Here is a 22,566-nt window from a genome sequence, read left to right on the forward strand (position 1 = left end):
GGCGTGGACTCTCCGCCGCGGTCGGGGCTCGGGGTGGCGGCGGGGGGCGCCCGACCAGCGCCCCGTCCATCGACGCGCTCGGTGCTCGGTCCCTTCGCCCTCGCTCGGCGCTCGGCCGTCGCGCCTGGGCAAGATGGCGGCGCCCGTGGCGGCGGCGCCGTGAGGGGTGGGCCATGCTGGCGCTGCGGACGGCGCTGGGCCGCTGCCTGGCGGGGCCAGCCCGCGGCGGGGCCGCCGTCCTGGGGAGCGCCCGCGACGGGGCCGGTGAGGGACGCGGGGAGCTCGGGCCGCGCTAGAGAGCCCGCTGGGAGGGAGGCTGGAAGGGGAAGCGGGGCCCGGCAGAGGACGAGGAGGCCGGGCGGGGGTCGGGGCCGAGGTGGGAGCCGCGGGCGGGCGGGAAGGGGCAGTCTCGGGGTCGGGGGTGGCCTGGGGCGGGGGGGGGGAAGGAGCCTGAGGCGGCCCTGAGAGGGGACAGGGGGCTGGGTGACCCCGGGGGTACCGGGGGTGCTGCTGGGGAGGCAGGGCACGGGCAGGACCCCGGGGTGTCCCTCAAGGCACGGGGGTGAGCGGGGCTGGGCCCCCGCGCCGTGCTGGGGCAGGGGCCAGGGCCGGCCGGCCCCGAGCGTGCCGCGGGCGGGGAGCCGGCCCGGGCCGGGGGCTGCGGGCTGCCCTTGCCCTGCGCACGGCGAGGACCTGCTGGAGCAGCTCGGGCAGCCCGAGGCCAGAGCTCTGTCAGGCGAAGCTGCTGTGAGCTGGCCGAGGTGCGGGCTAGAGCCCTGGCCTGGCTTCTGCACACGCTGTTGCCGCACCGCAAGCATGGAGGGTGTGCAGGGCCCGGCGCTCACGGCTCGGGCGCCTTACCCATCCAGGGCTGAGCTCGGCTGCTGCTCGGCCAGTTCCACTTGCAGGCAGGTGCGTGGGCTGGCAAAGTCGGTACTTGAAAACATGTTCGAGGCACAGGTGACTAATCTGAAACAGGTGTTGATTCCAGTAGCAGGGGCCTTGAAAGAGCAGTTGGAAGAGTTCGTTCTTGAAAGGTCAAAGAACGGCTCAGTTCAGGCTGCTGATGAATATTCTCATTCATAATTCTCATCTCTGTACCCGTCAAAGGTTGTCTCTAGGTCTCTCTGCCTCTGCGGTAGTCCAGGGCAGCCCATCTAACTTGCACATGAAATTAGTTGGATTAGTTCATCAGTCTAAATCCTCTGAATGAACACAGTTCAGCTGGGGAGCCCTTGCACTCTCTGCTCAGTGTCTGTAATCTCTTCATGCTGCTCTGTTTTTCTTATCATTTGGGTTCAGATCACCCTGAAGCGGCACAGCTTTGCCTATTTGTTTTAGCACTGGTGTGAGAACCAACTGAACTGTTCCATGCTCCTTTGGGACAAAAGACCTGGCTGGCCTCTGGCCCTTCGAGTCTGAGTGCTCTGACCAGTTTTCTAGTACAGACTAAGCAGTATTTAATGTGTACATAGCTAAAAAAGTGCACGCAAGCCTGATAAATCTTTGTTTTCTTCCATCAAGCATGCAGTCCCTTTATTCAGACAGCCAGATGTTACGCCAGACCTGTGAGAAGAAAGAGGAAAGGTATGTCAGGATTAATGGGACCACGTGGCAAAATGTTTTACTGTTGACATTATCAGAGTTGTACCCTAATGCAGGAAGAGATGGTATTTGGAGAAATTGGTGGGTTTCACTTTAAAGATGCAGAGCTCATCATCAAGGGTGAGGGAGCCAGACTCTTCTTGGTAGTGCCAAACAATGTAATGAGGGGCAGTGGTCCCAAATAGCAGCTCGGGGATGTTCCAGCTGGACACAAAAGGAAAAAGGATTCACTGGAAGGCAGTACAGCGTGGGAACATGCTTCACAGAGGGGCTGTGGAATGTCCATCCTCAGTGGTTTTCAAGGCTTTGCTAGACAAAGGAATGATGAGAGTCCCGCTTCAAAGGGGAGATTGGACTAGAAACTCCGTAAGGTCCCTTTGTAAACTTTTTTGTGGTTCTGTGCTTCTAGAAATAATTCCTTGCAAGCTCAAAAGTTACTCAGAAAATTCAGCAGCTCATGAATGTGTGGGAAGTTAGGAATTGTTATTAGCAAGAGATCACTGATCTTGGTGGACTATACACCATGTTGTAAATCCAGAGTGCAGAAGTCAAGAGACTGGCCCCAATTTTATTCACTCATTTCCTGACATCTCAGCTTGATCTCTTAAGTTCTACCTTCTTGTTTGGAGCATACAGTCTGTTTTCTTTGCAACTTGCTTCTTCTGGTCTAGTTTGCAAGCTTATTCAGAGCTCTGACTTTGTACTGCTCTTCCTCAAATGTTAATCTTCTCTTTGTAGACATCCCCAGCCATTTGGATGATCTTCCTCCCACCATGCTGAAGAAAGATTATGCCAATGTCCCAATAATAAATAGGTATGATACAGGGAAAGGGAATGACTATTCTCTTCAGAGATTTGTATCTTACACACACACACCCCCACAATACATGGAAGCTGTCACCTGCTCAGTAATTAATTAATGCTCTGTGATCACTGGTGTGCAATTTAGCAGAAAAATTACAAAGTCGTTTTGAAAGTCAAATTAGCAAAAGCAGTCGCTGATTAGGGTTATGCAAGGTTTTTGTTTACTTAATGTGAGATTAAGCGCTGGTTGCCCACATCTTCTGTGGACTTTGTAGTCCATAGAAAAAAGAAATAATCTTGAAATACTAGAAATAATCTTCTTAGAAATAATCTATGTCTGTCTTGAACTCAGGTGCTAGAGAGTGTGTAGTTAAACAACTCAAAATGAATGGCTGCTTCTGAAATTTGGACTTGGAGTTTAGCATTTTTATGCTTTGATTCCAGAACTGCTCATGTGTGGTGCATGGAGAGCCCCCAGTGGTGTAACTGAGACTTTCACACATCTTTGAAGGAGCAAGCCTTAAAATTACTTATTTTGTCCTTGCACACCTACTTGGGGGTTAATCTTCAGCACCCAGTTTGCACATAATGTTTTTGGAATTGATAAGAGTTCATCATCACTTGAAATAACTGTGCTTCCTGCAGCAGCAAAACTACTCGATGTTTCTGTAATCTCAGCCATGATTTTTCTTAGGAATGCAAGAAACAGTTTATGGCTGACAGGTTTGGAGGGGAGGAGAGTTGCTGTAAATTTGTAGAGTAAATTAAAGTTGAGAAAAGTTAATATGTTCTGAAAACCTAATCTCATTTCTGTTGTTAAATATACTTCGTTTCTAGCTTATAAACTAATCTGCAATCTCCTTGCAGTGTTGATGATGTAGTGAAAAGACTGTTGTCACTCGAAATGGCAAGCCAGGTTAGTTTCATTCTACTTGCATAAAAAAACCTAGAAGATTTAGTAAGCACATTTGTGTAAGACTTCTCTATATTGTTAAATGCCCTTCACTTAATTTATTTTTAAGTGTTGCTCAGTGACTGCAAATCTGGGGCTATTAAATACATGAGAGTGATAAGTCTTGTATGCTCTTAAAATTTATCATGCAGTCTTCTTTATGATAATAATTGCATAGTACAATGAGAGAGCAAAATATTAGGCAATCACAGGGAGATGAGCTGCGTTATGTTACTGCTGATGGTTGGCCTGTGTTCTAGAAAATAGTACACTGGACAGCAGATGTTCTTCAAATTACTGCTACTTTTTGTATGCCCAGAAAACAAAGTAAGCAAATCATAAGGTAGCACAAAAATCTTACCATTTCTTGCTGCCTGCAACTTAAGCTTAAAAAGATGCGAAAAGTAAAGGCTACTGTCATGGGAGATCAGCTTCAGTTCTCTCTTCCATTCATGAGAGCAGCGGGGGCCTCTTCAACACCCTTCTTCTGTAGTCTTGGGACGAAGGGTGGGCCTGGACACTTGGTTTGAATGATTCTGTGTTCCGCTGAGATCTTTTTGTGCTGCTTCGCTGCTGTGCTCTGAGCACTATCCCACAAGCAGTAGGTCCTTTTTTGCAGCTTTTTTTACACATTTTGTGATGGACATTGAGTAAAGCTATTAATTACAAAGCCTTTATCTGGGCATTTGGGAAGAGAGCTGGGGTGTCTCAGACCTTTAGTGTTCCTGAGAAAGTGACAAGCTCTCTTCTGTTATCCACAGAAGGAGAAGATGAAAATAAAGACACAGCAGCTGGTGGAGAAGGTCAGGAGGTCTCCCAATGACAATGGCTCCTTTGAGGTGCAAGGTAAGTTAAAAAAGTAGAAGGATATTGTTGGCAGATGATACCTCTCTGCTTTTATTCAGCTATTCCCACCCCAGCACTTCAAGCTTCCTGTATCAGTTAGGAGAATCTCCTTAGGAGAGCACCTGAGAGGCAGGTAGCCTGCAGTATGCCCTGGAGGGCCTGTTCAGAATTTGGGAACATTGCAGAGACAGAGCATGCACTTACTGGCAGATGTCTGCTAGGATGATTTCCAAATTCCTATTCCATATCCACCCTCCAAAGGCAGCATGTGCATTATTCTGCTTGAAGTGCTTATATGACTTGAAGCATTGCACTGCATTCATTACCAAAATGAACTACTAGATTTAGCCATGGAACCCAAATTTCCCTCTGCATCAGAGAGCTCTGGCTGAAGCACGGTGTAGGGACAGTGCAGGGATGAAGGTCACGCTGCCATTGACCAAGATGTGCTCCTTTATCATTCAGAAAGGCTTCCAGTTTCTCAGAATGCCACCAGCACCTTTCTCCAAAGCCTGAAATCACAAAGAGCTGGCTGCTGCTCTTAGAAAGAACCTCTTAATTTGTGTCTGTTCCTCCAAAGCTTAAGCCAAGTGAAGTGAAATGAATGTAAAGTCATCAGTAACGCAAGAGGCATTTTACAGCTAAATTCATATGATCTGTTGTTAAAATTTTAACCTCTGATTAAGCAGCTTCATAATAGTAATAGTTCTGACTCAGGTTATGTAGGTTATATTTTGTGGTTTGTTTTGCATTTATTCAGAGGGCTGTGCAGTAATGCTTGCTGTGGTGCAGTGTGTACCCATGAGAACAGCAGTCCTCAACTGGCAATTTGAAGGGAATGCAAATGATACTGTCTCACCCTGGAAAGCTCTGCTCTCATACGGCTTCTTATGTCTGTTCTTTATAGTTGCTATGTTGACTGCCAAGATACGCACTTACGAGGAACATCTTCAGAGGCATCCCAAGGTAACTATCAGTAATCTGAGCCCACACATCTGAGACAGCAGCTGTTCAGGTTGTTTTCTCAGTTTAGAACAAAAGGATTTTAATTCTGGGGATTATGGCTTTCCTAAGAAGGTTTATAAAATAGTTATAACTGTTCCCTGGTGCCAGTCTGGGAAGCTGCTGGCTCAGTCACAGCTACGTTCTCACCGACAGAAGTGTGGAGTGTGTTCTTTTTTGTTACTGGATTGGTGGAAGTGGCTGAGCAGATAGCTGTGAATGGAATTTAGCTAAATTTATCCTTGCTGCAGATGTGGCTTCAGTGCTTAGTTTTCAATGTAATTAATGTTATCGCTTCAGCAAGCTGTATTCTCTCTTTGTTCTGCCTATGAACATTTTTAGTGGACAGGACTGTGTTACTGTCATAGTAACCACTTTCCTACCTAAAGCTACCTGGGTTCAGAGCCCAAATTCAAAACATCACAACTACAAGTTTACGAACAAGATATATTAAAGAGACTTTCTGCAGTGCAAAAAGTGGGAAATGGATTAGTCAACTGCATTTGAAAAAAGTGCATAATTTTTTGTTAATCGTAAAAGCTTGAAGGGTAAAACAGAATAGAATTCAGTTTTTATAAGAAGCCAGAAGTTGTACCAAATGTTTCAGCAGAAGAGACCTTTTGAAACTACTTGGATGAAGCCTGCTTTTTATACAAATCGCTTGTATAGGATAGGGAAATTTCTCCCATGGGGGATTGCCCTGAATGGTAAGGCTTAAGCTACACATACTCTCTTCCAAAGAACAACCCAAATGGTCAGATAGACCTGAGTCACATTTTATTTTCACATTTAATTTCTGGAAAAACAAAGGTAAATGCTTCTGTGTTATTTCTGGAACAATGCATTTCAGGGGAAGCAGAGTTTTTAGCCAGTAGACCTTCCCTACAGCCTTTGTCTCCAAGCCATTGCAGCTTTTGCCGCCGCCTGAAACTGTGTACAAGTTGAAAACAGTCTTCAGGGTTGGGGGAGGAAGGTGCAGACACAGAATGAAGAAAGCCATTTCAGTGAAAAGTAAATTAAGTCATTTCAGATCTCCTTGTAGTGACCTAATGTGCTTGCAGTATCTGCCAAGAAAAATTGTTCTAAGATACTGTCCTTAACCTGATTGTTTCCTTTCAGCCATAATCTGGTCTATTCTAAGTAATTTATTGGATGGAAGTATAATCTCTTTGCAGTCTAGTGAACGTTGAGTCCTTTGCAGGATAAAAATAACCGTCGTCGCATGCTCATGGATATAGATCGCCGGAAGAAGCTACTTGCATATCTTCGCCGTGTCCGCTATGATACCTTTGAAAACACCTGCAAGCAGTTGAATATCCAGTACACCCTACCCCCGCCCTACCGCAGAAGGATCACCAAGCGCTGGGTGGTGAAGAAGGCTTTCTGTCTCAAGGTATGGAGCCATACGGAGAGAGAGCCATGTCACTGGAGTAGGAAAAAATCTCTTTATAAAAGGGCACAATTAAGTCAGTAGGAGAAGACTGATAGATAAGTCCTTTTAATCCATGCTTTGAATTTGTGGAGACGATGATAATGTCTGTGGAGCAATATATGAGCTCCGCAAAGAACTCCACAAAAGACAGTTATGTAGTGGGCAGTGACGCATGTGCTGCGGATGTACTGTGCCTGAGAACTTCAAATTGTGCTACTGGTTTGCTCAGAAATGTATGATTCCAAACAGCTTCCTTTCAGAGCCTGGTATGGGGAACTAATATGTGAGACAATTAAATTTGATGGCAGCTTTGGAACAGAAATGTGCGTATGCTCACTGTCTGCTCTCTTTTGCTCTAAATACATCAGTGTAACGGCTGTGTGCGATACACCTTAGGGTAACTGAGCAGAATCAAAAAGCTGGACGTGCCTTCAGTCTGTAAATACTAAATTTCAGCTCAATAAATTATTACCAAAAGACTGGGTAGCTATAACGGAATACCTCCGAATGTACCCTGAAAACAGGGCTGGCTGGAATCCCGGGGGAAGCATGCGGGGAGGAGTTGATCTTGCTGCACAGCGTGCTCCTGGCCTCTGCTGCAGGAACCCAGATCCGTGCTGCCGGCAGCAGCAAGCAGCGGTGGTGGAGCAGCTCTGCTCGGCAGCAGGCAGCGTCGTCTCTCCCCTTCTCTCACCTCCTTATGCTCCTCCCGCAGGTTTTTCAGGAGGCGCGGAAGCTGAGAGCACCAGCGAGGCTAAAGCAGAGAAGAGAGTGGCAAGCAAGAGCGAGAGCTGCAAAGGAGAAACAGGCACAGTGCGAGGGGACGCCCGTGTAGCAGCACCTCGGGGTGCGACACAGCCAGTCTCTTTAACAATAAATAACTTCCTGAAGACATGTGGCGCCTCTGCTTGTGTGCGTGCGTGATCTGCGCCATGGTGAGCACCCAGAAACGTAGAGTGAGTGGTTTAAGTGTCTTAGAAGTTTAATTTAAGGCTGCTGCGAAGGACTTTTGTGAGCAGTTCGATCTGTGCGAGAGGAGTACCTGGGGCGCCCTCGCCACCGTCTTGTGGCAGAGAAGGCAGAGATGTCTTTAAATGAGAACACCTCCGAGCAGCGTCCGTCTCCGGTCATTACCCGGCGAGCCTGTAGGATTGCACTGACAAATAGCATTGACCCTGCTGCTCGGCAGTGTCCGGCAGGGATTTGGGATGACAAATGAGGGGAGAGAATGAGGTGAAATGCTGCTGATTTGGAAACGAAGCAGCCCTGACCGTAGCTCAAAGCGCCATTCCTTCTCGCAGGAAAACGCGGGTTGATGCGGAGCTCTGCAGCTGTAGAAATCGTGTTAATCATCAAGTCTGTGATTTCCCAGCGGACTTACACGTTTGTGTTCGTTCTCTGGTAATCGTCCCTCTGTCGTTCTCAAACTTGGTGATTTTGTATGTTACACCAGAAACGCTGTTGGTGGTGACTAAACTAAAGGAGAATTACTGACGTGATTACAGCGGCGCTTGTTGGCCAACTTTCTGCAGCTTTCAGCGAAACTTCCCCAAGTTCCTCCTGGCGGCGGCAGGCTCGGTTACCCAGTGAGGCTGCAGGGAGCGCTGCGCCCCTCTTGCTGTACTGAAATTACTTTAGTCATTTCCTGATAAATCCTTTCCTTTCTCTCGTGCACCAGAGCTGATGAAACCGGTATTTCGGAATTTGCCCTGGAGCTGCTGAGGGCCTGCGCTCGCGCCAGGGGCCTCGCACGCGCACCGGGGTGTGCACGCGTGTGCGCACGCGCAGGGGCGGGGCTTACACGCGCACCCGTGCCCGGCCAAGACGGCGCCTCCCGATTGGCCCCGTGGTTGCCCGGCAACGGTAACGGCGGCGGCGGGGTCGGCGGTCGCCATGTCGGCCCGGACGCTGCCGCTGCTGTTCCTCAACCTGGGCGGGGAGATGCTCTACATCCTGGACCAGCGCCTCCGCGCCCAGAGCATCCCCGGCGAGAAGGCCCGCAAAGGTGAGCGGCGGGCGGCCGGGGCCCCTCCCGGAGCCGGTCCTGCGCCGGGGGCTGCCCTCCGCGGCGGTCGCTCCGGTCGTCGGGGCTCCCGCGGCCTGTCGGTGCCGTGCGGGGCCTCTCCCTGCGGCCCGCTGCCGGGGCACCCCGCCCGGCTGAGCGCGGGGCCGCGCCCGGGGCAGCGCCGGAGGAGGCGTGGAGATCCCGGTCCCGCGGCGTGGGGGTCGCCCCGGCCCTCCGCTCCGGGCGGTGCCGAGCAGAGCGCCGGGAAGTCGCTGGCGATGTCGGGGTGGCCCCGAGGGGCTGGAGGAGCGGCGCTGCCATAGCTGGGGGTGCCGGTGCACGTCCCCCGGGCAGCGCTCTCCTCCCGCCCTCCCCCGGCAGAGGGACCGGCCGCTCCCTGACACGCCGCCCCTGGGCGCCCCTCGCGCCGTGGTGCTGGTTCTCTGTATGGAACACAGGAATAACTAGGAAAGTACTTGCTGTGCTGTTACTGGAGCGGTGCTTGAAAAGTAACAGAGCATCACAGCGATGTCCTCGAAAGGAGTCTTGGGCAAGTAGTTTCCTCAGCACGGTTCAGCAGCGCTGTAGCGGTAATTGATCGCCTGTGTTCTTCTTGTCTTAAATTTGAAGTAAAGCCTGTTGAATTAATCAGCTCTCATGAAGTTTCTGTGGTAATAACTGCCTGAAGGTATTACTGACATGCGTACAGATAAGGTAGAAATTGAAATACTTTTCAGTGTTTCTGTACTTACTTCAGAGGTTAGAGCTTCGGAAATACACTTTTGGAAGCAAAATAACTCAGAATTTGAGTGTCTCAATCCAGGTCCTGAGCTCTTTCAGAAACACCAGATTGCTTTGCAATGGGAAGTAGTTTCCAGGAATAATTTTGTAAAGCCTATGCAGAAGAAGCATGCGCAATTAAGAAAAACTTGAAATAACATAAATATGGGTCCTGAAAGCCTTGTCTGGCTTTTATAAAGATCTATCAGTCTAGCATTTTGTCTAAATTATCATAAAAGTAGAGCCCTGTGTGTTCACGTGCGTGCAAAAAAATCCAGCTTACAGCTGAGCACCTCTTTGTTTACCACTTTTAAATTGAAACAGCTTTGCTTTTAAAAATTCTTACAGCTTCCTGTCATGGGATGGGGAATGCGCTTTGGGAAGCTTTAGTATTTTTTAATAAAAAGTCAACACAGTATTAATTCAACACTAAAAAGGTTGTTCCTTTTTTTTCCTTCTCCTGCCTATCCAATGGGAAGAAGTGCTAAACAATAGCAAAGGTTTCACTACAGCAGTGCGATTTTTATTCATACGTGTCTTCAGAGAATGATCTGACAAAAGTTTACTACTGTTCATATAGGTCTAAGTTTAGAGCTTAAACTAAATTAGCCATACTTGGTGGAATATCTCAGCAGGAGAATTAGATCTGTACTAGTTTATCCACACATGTATTTTGTCTTCCAAAAAATCGGGCGTTAATTTTACTGAGATGTGGTTTCATCCACACTGAGGTGTTTGTTAATGCTTAAAACTGTTCCCTCAAATACTGTTCACTTGTAAGTGCAAAAAGCAGCTGAAAACTTTCCAAACTAAATGCAAAATATGCTAAGATTCAGTCAAGGGTAAAATTTTATCTCCATTGAAGCAACAAGACTTTTTCCAAGGGGAGGGCAAGGTTTCATCTTTTGTGTGCTCATTGAAAGTGAAAGATGTCAAGTGACAGAAGAGTTCGTTCTTGTTAAGCGCTGAATGCTGATGAGAAAAACCAAAGTCCGTTAGTTAGATTTTTTTTTTTTTTAGTTTATTTCTTTTATTCTCCTTGAAACTATTGTTCTTATTTCTTGAACTGATGTTTTTGTTTTATATGCTTCGTGTAGATGAATGGACAGATGTGGACAGGAAACGAGGTACTGTAATCTGCTAGCTGCATGCAGTAGACGAACACCACTACATGCACACATGAGGCTCATCGTACGTGAACACACCGTATGCTGTTCCTGCAGCCTTCTAGTCATAGTGTCAAAGATGAATAATAATACTCACCTGTTCATTACAATGCACTTTAACTATAGATCTTAGAAAAAACAGATGATATCTCAAAATCATATGGCTTCGAAAATAAGCTGTTAATTTAACCAAGACTATAAATAGATCAAAACTTTTTATCATAGCAGTCTTTCTAGCAAAAAGGATACTTGTATTTTTCCAGCATCGTATTAATGCAAGCATGTAATTGTGCGAGCATTGTGGAGGTTGTTTTTCTGCTTAAATGCAGGAATATTATGTATACTGCATTTTTCTAAGTTTTTTTCTAATTCATTGCTTAGGGTTTTGACAGGTGAACTCCAGGAAAGATTTAAGGCATTTCCCTCCTAGCTGCTTATCCATCTCTGCTAGCGGTCACCATCCTTGCAGCAGAGTGATCACAAAGGAGCAGGTGCGCACGCTTCAGCCAAGCTCATCTTGACTGAAATTATCTCTGAAGGTGAGTTTGAGCTGAGACATCAGGTTCTGCAGTGGAGCAGCTGAGGTGTGAGTGTGCGTTTCCTTCTGGACTCTGCCTTGAAATGGTAGCCTCCAGCAAAGGGGTGTGGTAAGGAGCTGGATGAGGAAATAAATCTTTTAAACTATCTCAGGTTTTTTGCTAGGTGAACATGAGTAGAACTTTCAGTGTCTTTTTGAGCAGCCCTTTTGTAAGAGAGATAAGGGTTATGATTATGTTTTTCAAAATAAGCATCGTTTGTAGGTTTTGAGTATTTACTGAAGGTAAATACTGATATCCTGGAGTTTGCCCCAGGTTTTTTTTGCTACTGTTACGTGCTGTTTCCAAGAACACTTTTTTCCAGCATTTAATATCTCAGAAGTCTAAAAGATTCCGTATTCCTCTTTTATCACATCCAAAATGATGACGAGTTGTATAAAAGCCCCTTTATCATATTTAGATAGTAGCGGCACAGATGCAGATCCCATGTTGACCAGTCAGCTTCTCTTGTGAGAGAAAAACGTTTGCCCATGAACACTGCTTTTGGGGCGATCTCTTCAGAGTTACAAGGAGTAACCAGCCGAGCCTATTGCTGATGAAGCCATGACAAGGCGGCTTCGCCTGCCTTTGACCTTGTTACAAAATATAAACCTACTGCAAGTAGAATTTGTGACTGTTTTGGACTCGTAACATTCCCTCTGCTGCCTTGAATGTCCTCCAGGAAGCATGAGCATAACCCCGGTGTAAAGACTCCAGTCTCATGTCATGCATCCGAGCCATGTTACGTGACAGTGCGCTAGACGTTGGAACGTGTCTGTCACCAGTGACATGGCACATGTAGGCGAAAACCACCGTAAATCCTCAGCTTCTCTTCTGTCCATCGCATTGTCTATACTTGGTTTCCCTCTTCCCATCCCAGTTGATGAAACCCCTCTCTGCTAAATTGCTTTTATGCTATGTTGCTTGGCGTGCCATTTTTCCTGAGCTAACGCTCCTTTCTTTGTTATTTTCCATTGTTAGAATGGTGTAAGTATCTCCCCAGGGACTACCTGTGCTCTAAGATCTCTTTGCTGTGTCGTTATCAAACATACCGTGTGAGATTTGCCTTTTACTGTGATTTCTTTATGTCTTTCTCAGTTCCTTTTATAGCCAATACAAGAGGTTTTAATTTCAGAGATAATTTATGTAAGGCTGGGTGTGTGGTTAATGCAGATCTTCTGATTCCATTGCGAATATCTACCAGCTACAGTCAGCATACTGGGACATTGTCTCCTGACAGTTTTGGTTATTAGTGACTCTCCGAAGATGGAGGAGAAGCCTTTGTGCAGACAACATATGCAAGCAACTTAAAAATATTTTTCTTGATAGCAGTATAGGGCAAAAGTTCTTATTTTTGTCATAGTTGATTACTTGCAAAATGAAATATATACTGTACAATGATACACTGTATTTGATTTTCTCCACTGAAAAAAGTGAGGATTTTTGCCTCAGACTGCAAGTGGGGATTGTTTTATGGACAGTTTATTTGAAAAGAAGCGAGGAAGAGGGGGGATTTTTTTCCCATTTGTAATTACAAAGTGTATTTGTAATCCATGCTGCTCAGAAACTGAGCTGCGAGCTCTCTGTATTGTTTTGGTACTTAAAACAGGAACTAGTGAGCCCCGTTAGGTACAGTGCAATGCTGAAATGTGTGTATCACCAGTGATGTACACCAGTGTAGGAGAAAACGTGTGAACATCAGGCTTAAGCAGGCAGAGAGTATCTCATCAGAAGGCACTTGCCCTCAGGAAAATAGCTATCCGTGTCCAGGTTCTCAGCGCCTACAGCGTACCTAGCAATGTTCCCCAGAGAGCTAATAATCATTTAAGAAAAGATGAAGTGACTGGGACATTTACTGTCTTTTGGCTGTTTGTGTAGCTTCTGTACCACAGTTGTGAAAAGCCAGGTGTCTAACCCACCAATGAATAATTATAGCAGTACTTCAAATAGCTGATCACTACCACTACGTGTATGTTCACTTTTTCTTTTTTTCTTTATTACTTCCACGGAGATTTTTCTAATCTATAAGAATCAGCTGGCATTATGAGCTTCAGTAACAGTCATCTGCTTAGGAAAATTATGCTTGTACAGTAATCTATTAATTGAATTTTTTTTTTAATTTTTTAACTTTTTTGATAGAGAAATAAATGCTTATTTATGATAACTCTGCAGAATGTATCAGGTATATGATAAAAGTATCAGATCCAGCACAAAAGCTAAGATAGTGCATCTGCTTGAATCCCTGCAAAATGTTTTCTATCTTCTTTGCATTAAAAGCTCGATAACCAGAGCATCGTCCTTACACTCAGCACTCCTGATCTCTACATACTCTTGAGTAAGTCACATAACAATTCCATGTCTAAATTTACACATCAAAAATATGAAGCACGCATAAGGAAGTTTAGAGTTCTGCGCTTTTGAACTGCTCTAGTATTCGCAGATGTTGCTGTGTAAGAGCCCTGGATGGCCTGACATAGATCCCAGTGTTGTAAATGTTTCCTTAAATACTTGTCAAGTGTTAATCCCTTTAACACAAATACTTCAAGGAGCCTTGAATCATTCCGGAGCTTCCGTTTAGAAGGAAAAATAGACTAATAATGTCAAAAGGTAAAGAGAGAACAGGCAGAGTCAGCTAGCTATGGTTTGCAAAACTCTACAGTGATGCAAAACAGTCGTCTTGGGAAGCAGAACTGTAGCCTTGATAGATAATATATGCCACAGTAGCCTATAAAAGATGTTATTTAAAAAGGGAAAAGTGCTCACTATTGCTGTAAAAACCAGGCAACAAAACCAGTCTTACTCCCACTGGAAAACAGGGTTTGTTGTCTACAGCTCAAGTAGCATTTCTGCCCCTGGGGACAGTCAGCAGGAATCGTGCTGCTCACATAGACCAGTGTGGGATTGAGAAAAATGTTGGCATTGAGAAGTGATGTTCCTCCTCCTTTTTTCTTTTGTGGCTATGTACCTAGTTTTCACAGGTAAGCATTCATGTCAATCCTCGCAACTGTCAGTGTTCAAGTTCTCGGTGTGGAATGAATCAGATGAATGTGCTGTTTCTGAAGCAAAAAACAGAGACTCTTTGTCTTTGCAGTTATGAATGACATCATCACAACCATGTTCAATAAAAAATTTATGGAAGAGCTGTTTAAGCTACAGGACCTCTATTCCAAGAAAGCTCTGCGCACAGTGTACGACCGGCTAGCTCATGCTTCAATCATGAGACTGAACCAGGCAAGCATGGACAAGGTAAAAAAACTACCTGCCCAGTCCTGACTATGCTGCACTTCCGTGCCACCGTCCACAAGTTTCTGATTGCAATAATTAGTACGTGGCTTTACATCACTGTAATTCTGAAGCGTTTTGTAACAGCCCTCTTTTCATTTGCTTTCTTTGTAAAAATGGTTCTCAGCCAAGGAATTTTTGGGGAAATCCATGGTAGTATCAGATACTTCAGAACTAAGTATTTCTGCTTTAATGTGTAAATTTTTGATTTTAAGGGGTTCAGTAAGCATTCTTTATCGGATTTTTTTATATATGTTAAAAATATATACATATATGGGTATGTATAAATACATATATTTCTATATTGACACTCACTGTTTTGCAGTTGCAGGTGTTAGAATTTTTGCCTGCAAACAGTATATCCAGCGGATGATTTTGAAAAAAATTGTAGGAACTGGATTACCTGTGAGACCTCTGCCTGGGTGTCAGTGGTGCTGAAATTGGCAGTAGTTTTAAAGGCAGTTAGAGATACCAGCAGGAGGGCTGACAATGCGATTGTAGAGTTCTTATTTTCTTAGGAAACAAAGCTAAAATGGTTCTTCTTACCATAGGCAGGTGCTAGCCTAAGTGTCTAAATCCCTTTCTACATCAACGTGAAGTTACCTAAGTGGTGTCGCTCTCTGTGTTGTGACGGAACCAAAATTTCCCCGTGTTTCTTTGCAGCTGTATGACCTTATGACTATGGCTTTCAAATACCAAGTGCTGCTGTGCCCTCGGCCCAAAGACATTCTGCTGGTCACATTCAATCACCTGGACGCGATCAAGGATTTCGTACGTGATTCTCCTGGCATTCTGAACCAGGTGGACGAAACTTTCCGACAGCTGATTGAAGTAAGAATCCTTAGAAAAATGGTGAGAAACACTGTTGTTTGAGATTTTTTTCCCTCTTTCAAGCTAACCTTAGAGACTAAATACTACATCAGTAAGTGCCATATCATTTTGGAGGTTGATATGTTCTCAACCTCAGAGAACCATCCAAATAACTGTCTCCTCTTTTTAACCTGAGGGAGACAAATTGGCCTCCCAGTTAGCAACTTTTGCTCACGTATCTGCTGTAATTCTTTGGACAAAGAATATGAGTGAAAGGGAACTGGTTTCATAAAATGTTAAAAGTTCTGGGAAGTCATGAAATGTTTCCAGACGGCTTCTGGAGAGGGAGATGTCTATGAGTCAAGTGTTATTTTTCTGCTGGCCCAGTTTAAATCAGTACATTGCTTATTCAGCCTGATCAAAGTCTCTACTGACTTCAGCAGAAATTAAATCAGGCTCTTAGTCGTGGATAATAATTACTGATAATGACCAGCAGCCCCCCTTATGTAATTTCTGCTTTCCCTGCCATACATGTACCATTTTTGGCTAGCAGTATTCTCATACACTTGCTTCCACCTTTACCTGGGTTGGACATGGTACACTTGCAAAGGCTTACATGATGGTTTTTCTTTTCCAGACGTACAGCTGTCTCTCTGCTGGTGAATTTCAGCTCATCAGGCAAACACTCCTCATTTTTTTTCAGGACATGCACATAAGGGTAAGAGCCCAATATAACTAGTCTGTAAGAACAGAAGGGAGTTTGTGGCTAGAATACGAAGGTATCTTGTCATAATTACACTGTAAGTTTGGGTTTGTTACTTAGCTTTTCAGTCATCTTGATGTGCTTGCAATTTCAATCTTCAAAATTTTACAAATTGAGTGCATATACTACAATAATACTCAATTATAAAATGTTATGAAAAAAGGAATATCTACTAGTATGGATTTGCTAATTGATAAATATGTTTTTCCTTTTAGTAGAAACTTGATATGAAACTGAGAACCTGAGCTTGAAGTCACGGGGCTTGATACTCTCTAAATAAATTGATCATACTCAAGTGCATAAACAGTACACTTTTTTTTTTTAATGTTATATCAGTGTGCCCATCCTCTGGACCCAATTCTACATTACTGGCTTTGGCCTGTATCATAGTCTCTATATATACATCAAAATCTTTAGGAAACCAATCCCAGTCTAGGCAGGAAGGCTACAAGGTCAGACTTCAAAGAATTCGGATCAGAAGATATGTACTTGATTTTCTAGAAGGTGGTATATTCTTTTGCAGGTCTCTATCTTTCTGAAGGATAAAGTGCAAAACTCTAATGGTCGCTTTGTGCTGCCAATATCAGGCCCTGTTCCTTGGGGTACAGAAGTTCCAGGACTCATCAGGTGAATTCTGAACCGCTGCTTATACTGTTTGCGGTGCCTTGCATGTATGGCTGCTCACAGAGGAACAGTCAGTCCCAGAGGTCTAATAGGAACCGAGCTTAGACTGTCATTCATGTTGCATGGATAGCTGAACCTCCAGTAAGTACAATTTAAAGGGCAGGATTTGGGACTAAGTCACCCAGCAATGAAATACTAAGCTGTTTCTGGCATTCTCTATCCCAGTAAACCATTAGTCATTTATCCATTCACCAACATACAGAATAGGGTTTTATTCCCATTTCTCTTGTACAGTAAGCAGAGGAAGTACTGAAAATCAATAAAAAACCTACTAAATATGTTTCAATAATGACTTGTTTTTAAGGATGTTTAATCGCAATGGAGATGAAGTTAAAAGAACTGAGTTCACCACTGATGGAAATTATGTTGCTCCACAAAGGGAAGGATCTTTTGATCTTTATGGAGACAGAGTTCTCAAACTTGGAACAAATATGTAAGTCATTGTTGTCCTACATAGAAACATGACGTTTGATGGTTATGGATTTGTTCAGAAGCACGCCTTCAGCCTTGTGTATTTATTTTTCCCTCTTTCACTATTATCAGCTTGACTTTACAAAGCGATGGCCTGAAACAGAATGCATGTGGATAGATGTGTATAAAGAGCTGTGGAAAAGGGCAAAAGTTTGATTTATGTCTACAGTAGAGCTGAGTAAAGACTTTTCTCATCTGGTACTGCATATTCTGTGAAATATAATTTAATTTTAACTGTGTTCAAGAAATCTTTTCTTTTCTCCATGTTTGTCTTTATGTAATTTTTCCATTCACAGAATAAGAGAAAGCAGTGTTCTTTCTTACAGCTTTGTCGCTTGTACATTTAATGCCTCAATACTCCATAGAAGTGAACTGTAACTTCTCATTTCAGTTACTTACAGTCTTCAGAAAAATATCCTAAAATCATATTTAGATCCTGTGCTGCTCCCTCCAGTTCCTGTATCACATACAAGTAACGGATTGCTCTTTCTCCCGTGTTGTTCTCTCTAGGTACAGTGTTAGTCGGCCAGTAGAGACACACATGTCAGGATCATCCAAAAACTTGGCATCACATGCAAAGGTCAGTGTTGTTCTGCTCCTGTCACTAGTTAACTGGTTAACTAGTCTGTATCAGTGAGTCCTGCAGCGGGTCACACGTGGTGGGAGCGTTTCCTTTGAGCAGTTTGACCACGTCCACCAGATTTTACATTCTGTTTCCCTTGGCTTTTAATAGATGGGGACACTGAATGAAACACCCACATCCGTCATCTCCACATCATTTACTATACAGTTGCACTATCTTCCCCTTTGTTCATCTCCTTTCTCAGGGAAACAATAGCCACCTTTTTAGTCTACACTTACAGGATAAATTCGGGGGAACCTGCTTAGTTCTTCTCAGAGCCCCATCCAATCCTCCACCATCCCTTTTGAGCTAGGGGAAGGGCACGTTTTCCTAAGGAATCTTACACACAGGCTTATGCAGTGGTGTACTTGCTTCCTATTTTAATCTCTTCAGAAAACAGAAAGCTGGTTTTACAGATTTCTCAGCTGTTCAATTTAGCTGAAAAATTATCTTGTCCTGGGTCTATAAATTCAAGCAATCATTTTAAAAATGTAGCTGATAATTACTAGTTATCTGCACAATCGGTACCATTAACAATGCAGAAATATATTTATATCACTCTGAAGAACATTTATGTAATATCGGAAAACACAAAATTATTACAGTCCTCATCTCCCTGGTAACCTGACCAATGAACCATTGCTGTTTTCTGCAGGAGAATATAGCCCCTAACCCTCTTGCTAAAGAAGAACTGAACTTTTTGGCCAGACTGCTGGGAGGTCTGGAGATCGAGAAGCCTGGTGGCAGTGAGACAGGATTCCGACTGAATTTGTTCACAACTGATGAGGAGGAAGAGTACGTTCAAGTCCTTCTTGGTCTAGGGCTTGTGAGGTAGTGCCATGTGACAGCTCTGGAGAGTGGGCCCTTAACAGCTTTAGGGACAGAATAGCAGGTTTTTTAGCATTTCCTTATTCTGGTCCAGATGGTCCCTGCAGGAACAAAAGAGGAGCAGTTTCCCTGCTTGACCTTTTTATTACGGCTGTCGGCAAGGAGAGCCATTTCCCTTACTGGTGTCTCCTGTGATGCACGGCCTTGCATTCCCTCCAAGCGACACTGCGGTCAGCAGCAGGTGATGATCTGTGCGTAGTTCTATCCCACACAAGTGAGACATCCCTTCAGCCCTTTTGTCTCTTCTCTCCCCCAAATGTTCATATTTCAGAGATAAGAATATAACTGCTGGAGGTGATGAGCCTGACAGGCTTGAACACCGTAGCCCCTTCCTGGCAGGGAGCACAAGGGTAATGAGACTTTTTGTTATCTGATTTCTGCAGAATGTTTTTACCTCAACTACAGAGATATTCCCACTGTTCTACACTTAGCATCAAAAATCCAAGACAGGGAAAAGGCTCCAAACTGGGGTCAATACATTAATTTGCCTAGTAGGAATAGGGACATTGTCCAAACTTCATGCCTATAGGAGCCTCATGAAATCTGATTTTTATCATTTATTTGTATGTCTTCATGAGATTAAGCACTCTTTTCATGTTTTTAATCAAGACACGCTGCATTGACTAGACCAGAGGAGTTATCTTACAAGGTTATCAACATAGAAGCCACGCAGGTACGTACAGTGTGTTTCAGATCTTTGATTCTCATCATTCCTGCCTTGCTAAGAACTGAGTTTCACACAGAGTAGTAACTTAAAAAATACATTTTTTCCCATTTTATTTAAGATCATAAGTAATGGCAGTATCTTCTGCCAAGCCTGTGGATTTGGTGACTATTTAATAAGAGAACTTGAAACCTGACAAGTATTAGAGCAAGTTTTTAGCTGCATAGGGTGGAGAACTGGATCATTTGCCTAGTTGCGGTTACAGCCTAGCACCTGCAGCCCTTCTCGGGCATCAGCAGGCAGTTGGGCACGGCCCAGTACAGCCCAGTACATCCCAGTAAAGGCCCGTGTTAGCAGGCAGCCGGCCCGCGGTGCGGGTGCGTGGCCGGCGGGCTGAGGCGCGGTGTCTCTCCCGCAGGAGCCGGGGCGGCGGGCGGAGCTCTCCCGCATCCTGGGGGAGCTGGAGGTGGCGGAGCCGCGCCCGGCGAGCTCCGGGAAGGGCGAGGACCTGCTGGCGCTGATGGACGGGCTCTGAGCGACATTAAAGGCCTGCGCACAACCCGACTGCGAGCGGCTGCGGGCGGGGCCGGGCCGGGCGCGGGGCCGGGCCGGGCGCGGGGCCGGGCGCGGGGCCGGGCCGGGCGCGGGGCCGGGCCGGGCGCGGGGCCGGGCCGGGGCGGGCGGCGGGGCGCAGTGCGCAGGCGGGGCCGCCCCTTCCTGCCGCCGGGGCCGGCGGGCGAGCGCGGGCGGGTGAGTGTGCAAGGGGAGGAGCGGCAGCGGCGCACGGCCGTGCCAGGGGAGGGGGCGGTGTGTGCGGAAGGGAGGGCGGGGTGCGTGTGCAAGGGGAGGAGCGGCGTGGGCGAGTGCGAGGGGAGCGCGGCAGCGTGTGAGTGTGCAAGGGGAGGAGGAGCGAGCACGGCGGTGTGCAGGGGGCACGTGCAGGGCGCGGGGGGAGGCAGCGTGTTGGTGAGTGTGCAAGGGCAGGAGGACAGTTCGTGTGTGCGTGCAAGGGGGGGCACGTGGAGAACATGAGTGACTGGTGGGAGAGGGGCAGTGGGCGAGTGAGCGTGCAAGGGGAGCAGGCAGCGAGGACCCCAGTGTGCAAGGTGGGGGCACACGGAGAATGTGACTTGGGAGAGGGGCAGCGTGCAGGTGAGTGTGCGAGGAGTGGTGTGTATGCATATGAGCGTGCAAGGTGAGGAGGGGGGGTTTCCCCGGCGGTGCGGAGGCGGGCGCCCAGCTGGGGCACAGCACGGCGTCTCCCTCTTCCCCACCGCAGCTGCGCGATGGAGGTCAGCCACTCCGTCAAGGAGCGCACCATCGCCGAGAACAGCCTGGTCATCCTGCTGCAGGGCCTGCACGGCCACATCACCACTGTGGACCTCCGCGACGAGAGCACGGCCACAGGGCGCGTCACCAACGTGGACGCCTTCATGAACGTGCGGCTGGTCGAGGTGACCTTCACAGACAGGCAGGGCACAGTGTCCCGTCTGGACGAGCTCTTTGTGACTGGCAGGAACGTCCGCTATGTCCACATCCCTGACGAGGTGGACATCAGGGCCACCATCGAGCGGCAGCTGCAGGCCATCCACAGGGTCCGCTACTTCGGGGGCCGCGACAAGGGCAGGAAGGAGTTCCCTCGTGCCAAGCACAAGTGAGCCCCCGCGCTGCTCGCAGCCCTGCCTGCAGCAGGGCCGGGATGGACCTGCCCCTTCAACCAGACTGCCAGCCGCCTCCGCACCTCGCCCCGGACATCCCGCCCAGGGACTCAGGGCTCTGCCGCTCCACTGGCCGGTGCCTGCGGGAGAGCAGGGTTATTTTTTTTAATTAATAACCCCGCTTAAATGGGTCTGTGATTTCTCGGGTCATTTCCTGTTCCATTGGCAGCTACTCGTGTCCCTCCTCTGATGGCCAAACAAAGCCCTTTTGGCCAAAGCCGCAGCCTCCCGCAGCCATCCTGCTGCCCACAGCTTTGCCTTCCACTGCTCACAGAGTCCAGGGCCCTGCTGCTGCTGGCATCGCTGCCCGCAGGAGCTGGCGACGCTGGTCCTGAGCTGGGGAAAGGGCTGGTCGTGGTCTGTCCTGTCAGCTTCCTGCTAGACAGCCGCCATTCTGAAAGCATTTAACGGGAAGAGGGTGAGACGAACGTCTGTCAGAGCGGAGTGGGGCTGAGCTCGGAGGGCAAGGGGCAGCACCGTCTGCCTGGAAAAGCACAAAGGTGCTTCACCCAGGACATGGGGAATGCTGCTGCTGGCTCCTCCGCTTCCCCGCTCCTCCGACACCCTTCCCCAAAGCTCTGCAGAGCTTCCTCAGCCCACTGCGCGTCTGCCGAAAGCGCTGCACAGTCAACAGATGACTTCATCCTCTTTCTACAGGGATCCCTTTGTTGCCCAGTCCCGTCTGGCCTCCGCCGAGACGGAGCTCGCTGGCTCTCCCCCCGGTGCGTGCGATTTGCACGGCTCTGGGCCCGGGCGCCTCGCTGGAGCGGTCGGCGGCCCTGGGGCAGCCCTGAGAGCAGCACTGCTGCCCGGAAGAGCCGCTCAGGTGGCGGCCGGCGGGATTTTTAAGAGCTCACACGTAAGAAGCTGCATGTGAATGGGGACCACGCGTCCCTACCACAGCCGGGGGCGGGCTGGGGGCGCCTCCAGCCACGGGAGCGGCTCGAGGCGCTGTTTGCGTGGGCGCGGGGGAGGCTGCTCGGGCGGGGGGGTGTCACGGCGACGCCACGCACTTGCTTCCCGGGGGCTGGAGCGCTGGCAGGGGACTGGTGAGGCCGCACGGGTGGCTGGGGAGCAGAGACACCCGGCCCTGCCTCCGCTCCTGTCCCGCCCGGGCCGGCCCCGCGTGGGGCAGGGCCCCGGGGCCCGGCCAGGGCCCGGCTGGCTGGAGCGGGGCACAGCGGCCTGGCAAAAGCACCCGCTTCCCCTCCAATCACAGCGCGTTCGAATCTCCCGCGTGCCCACCAACCCCCTTGGCGTTCAGCGCCGGCCGGAGCGGGAGCCAATCGGCGGAGGGAGTCATCCCGCCCCAGCCAATCAGCCTTCGCTTCTTACCTCCCTCTCGTCTCCGCGCCTCAACCAATCAAGGTCTGCTGCAAATATCCCTTCCCAGTCCCCGGGCTTTCCCCCAATCACAGCCGGCGCTGGCTCAGCTGGCCAATCAGCACTGCTCCTTCCCCGCGGCCCCGCCGCCATCTCTGCGGCGGCGCAGCGGCC

The 22,566-nt window shown here is 47.7% G+C and overlaps 3 protein-coding genes across 7 annotated transcripts; all 3 read left to right on the forward strand.

Moving 5' to 3' along the window:
- The first annotated feature begins 113 nt into the window (after positions 1-113).
- Positions 114-7,535, forward strand: MRPS15 (mitochondrial ribosomal protein S15). 2 transcript variants are annotated; one of them, XM_075173922.1, is made up of 8 exons: positions 114-264; positions 1,525-1,587; positions 2,344-2,419; positions 3,277-3,325; positions 4,123-4,207; positions 5,115-5,173; positions 6,411-6,602; positions 7,357-7,535. In XM_075173922.1, the coding sequence occupies exons 1-8, from the start codon at positions 174-176 to the stop codon at positions 7,474-7,476; spliced, it is 735 nt and encodes a 244-aa protein (XP_075030023.1). In that variant the 5' UTR covers positions 114-173; the 3' UTR covers positions 7,477-7,535. The 2 variants fall into 2 exon arrangements, with proteins under 2 accessions (XP_075030023.1, XP_075030024.1); XM_075173923.1 differs by lacking the exon at positions 1,525-1,587 and having other exon boundaries at positions 126-264.
- Positions 7,495-19,916, forward strand: OSCP1 (organic solute carrier partner 1). 3 transcript variants are annotated; one of them, XM_075173921.1, is made up of 11 exons: positions 8,388-8,646; positions 10,524-10,553; positions 14,259-14,413; positions 15,113-15,280; positions 15,897-15,977; positions 16,546-16,649; positions 17,011-17,139; positions 17,688-17,757; positions 18,455-18,594; positions 19,297-19,360; positions 19,770-19,916. In XM_075173921.1, exons 1-11 carry the CDS (start codon positions 8,535-8,537, stop codon positions 19,884-19,886), a joined length of 1,170 nt encoding a protein of 389 aa, XP_075030022.1. In that variant the 5' UTR covers positions 8,388-8,534; the 3' UTR covers positions 19,887-19,916. The 3 variants fall into 3 exon arrangements, with proteins under 3 accessions (XP_075030021.1, XP_075030022.1, XP_075030020.1); XM_075173920.1 differs by lacking the exons at positions 8,388-8,646; positions 10,524-10,553 and adding an exon at positions 7,495-7,576; XM_075173919.1 differs by lacking the exon at positions 10,524-10,553 and having other exon boundaries at positions 8,468-8,646.
- Positions 19,917-20,067: 151 nt separating this feature from the next.
- On the forward strand, positions 20,068-21,207 carry LSM10 (LSM10, U7 small nuclear RNA associated). 2 transcript variants are annotated; one of them, XM_075173924.1, is made up of 2 exons: positions 20,068-20,101; positions 20,631-21,207. In XM_075173924.1, the coding sequence occupies exon 2, from the start codon at positions 20,638-20,640 to the stop codon at positions 21,007-21,009; it is 372 nt and encodes a 123-aa protein (XP_075030025.1). In that variant the 5' UTR covers positions 20,068-20,101; positions 20,631-20,637; the 3' UTR covers positions 21,010-21,207. The 2 variants fall into 2 exon arrangements, with proteins under 2 accessions (XP_075030025.1, XP_075030026.1); XM_075173925.1 differs by lacking the exon at positions 20,068-20,101 and adding an exon at positions 20,199-20,237.
- Positions 21,208-22,566: the final 1,359 nt, after the last annotated feature.

This window comes from Calonectris borealis, chromosome 25 (genome assembly GCF_964195595.1).
Source record: "Calonectris borealis chromosome 25, bCalBor7.hap1.2, whole genome shotgun sequence".
Lineage (NCBI taxonomy): Eukaryota > Metazoa > Chordata > Aves > Procellariiformes > Procellariidae > Calonectris > Calonectris borealis.

What these genes read in the sequence shown, in the direction of transcription:
- MRPS15 (XM_075173922.1), top strand. Translation starts at nt 174, where the DNA reads ATGCTGGCGCTGCGGACGGCGCTGGGCCGCTGCCTGGCGGGGCCAGCC. An exon ending in TGTGAGAAGAAAGAGGAAAG is followed by an intron (nt 1,588 to 2,343) that starts GTATGTCAGGAT and finishes TTCTCTTTGTAG; the next exon opens with ACATCCCCAGCCATTTGGAT. An exon ending in TGGCTCCTTTGAGGTGCAAG is followed by an intron (nt 4,208 to 5,114) that starts GTAAGTTAAAAA and finishes TGTTCTTTATAG; the next exon opens with TTGCTATGTTGACTGCCAAG.
- OSCP1 (XM_075173921.1), top strand. Translation starts at nt 8,535, where the DNA reads ATGTCGGCCCGGACGCTGCCGCTGCTGTTCCTCAACCTGGGCGGGGAG. An exon ending in ACTTGGCATCACATGCAAAG is followed by an intron (nt 17,758 to 18,454) that starts GTCAGTGTTGTT and finishes TGTTTTCTGCAG; the next exon opens with GAGAATATAGCCCCTAACCC. An exon ending in ACAACTGATGAGGAGGAAGA is followed by an intron (nt 18,595 to 19,296) that starts GTACGTTCAAGT and finishes TTTTTAATCAAG; the next exon opens with ACACGCTGCATTGACTAGAC.
- LSM10 (XM_075173924.1), top strand. Translation starts at nt 20,638, where the DNA reads ATGGAGGTCAGCCACTCCGTCAAGGAGCGCACCATCGCCGAGAACAGC.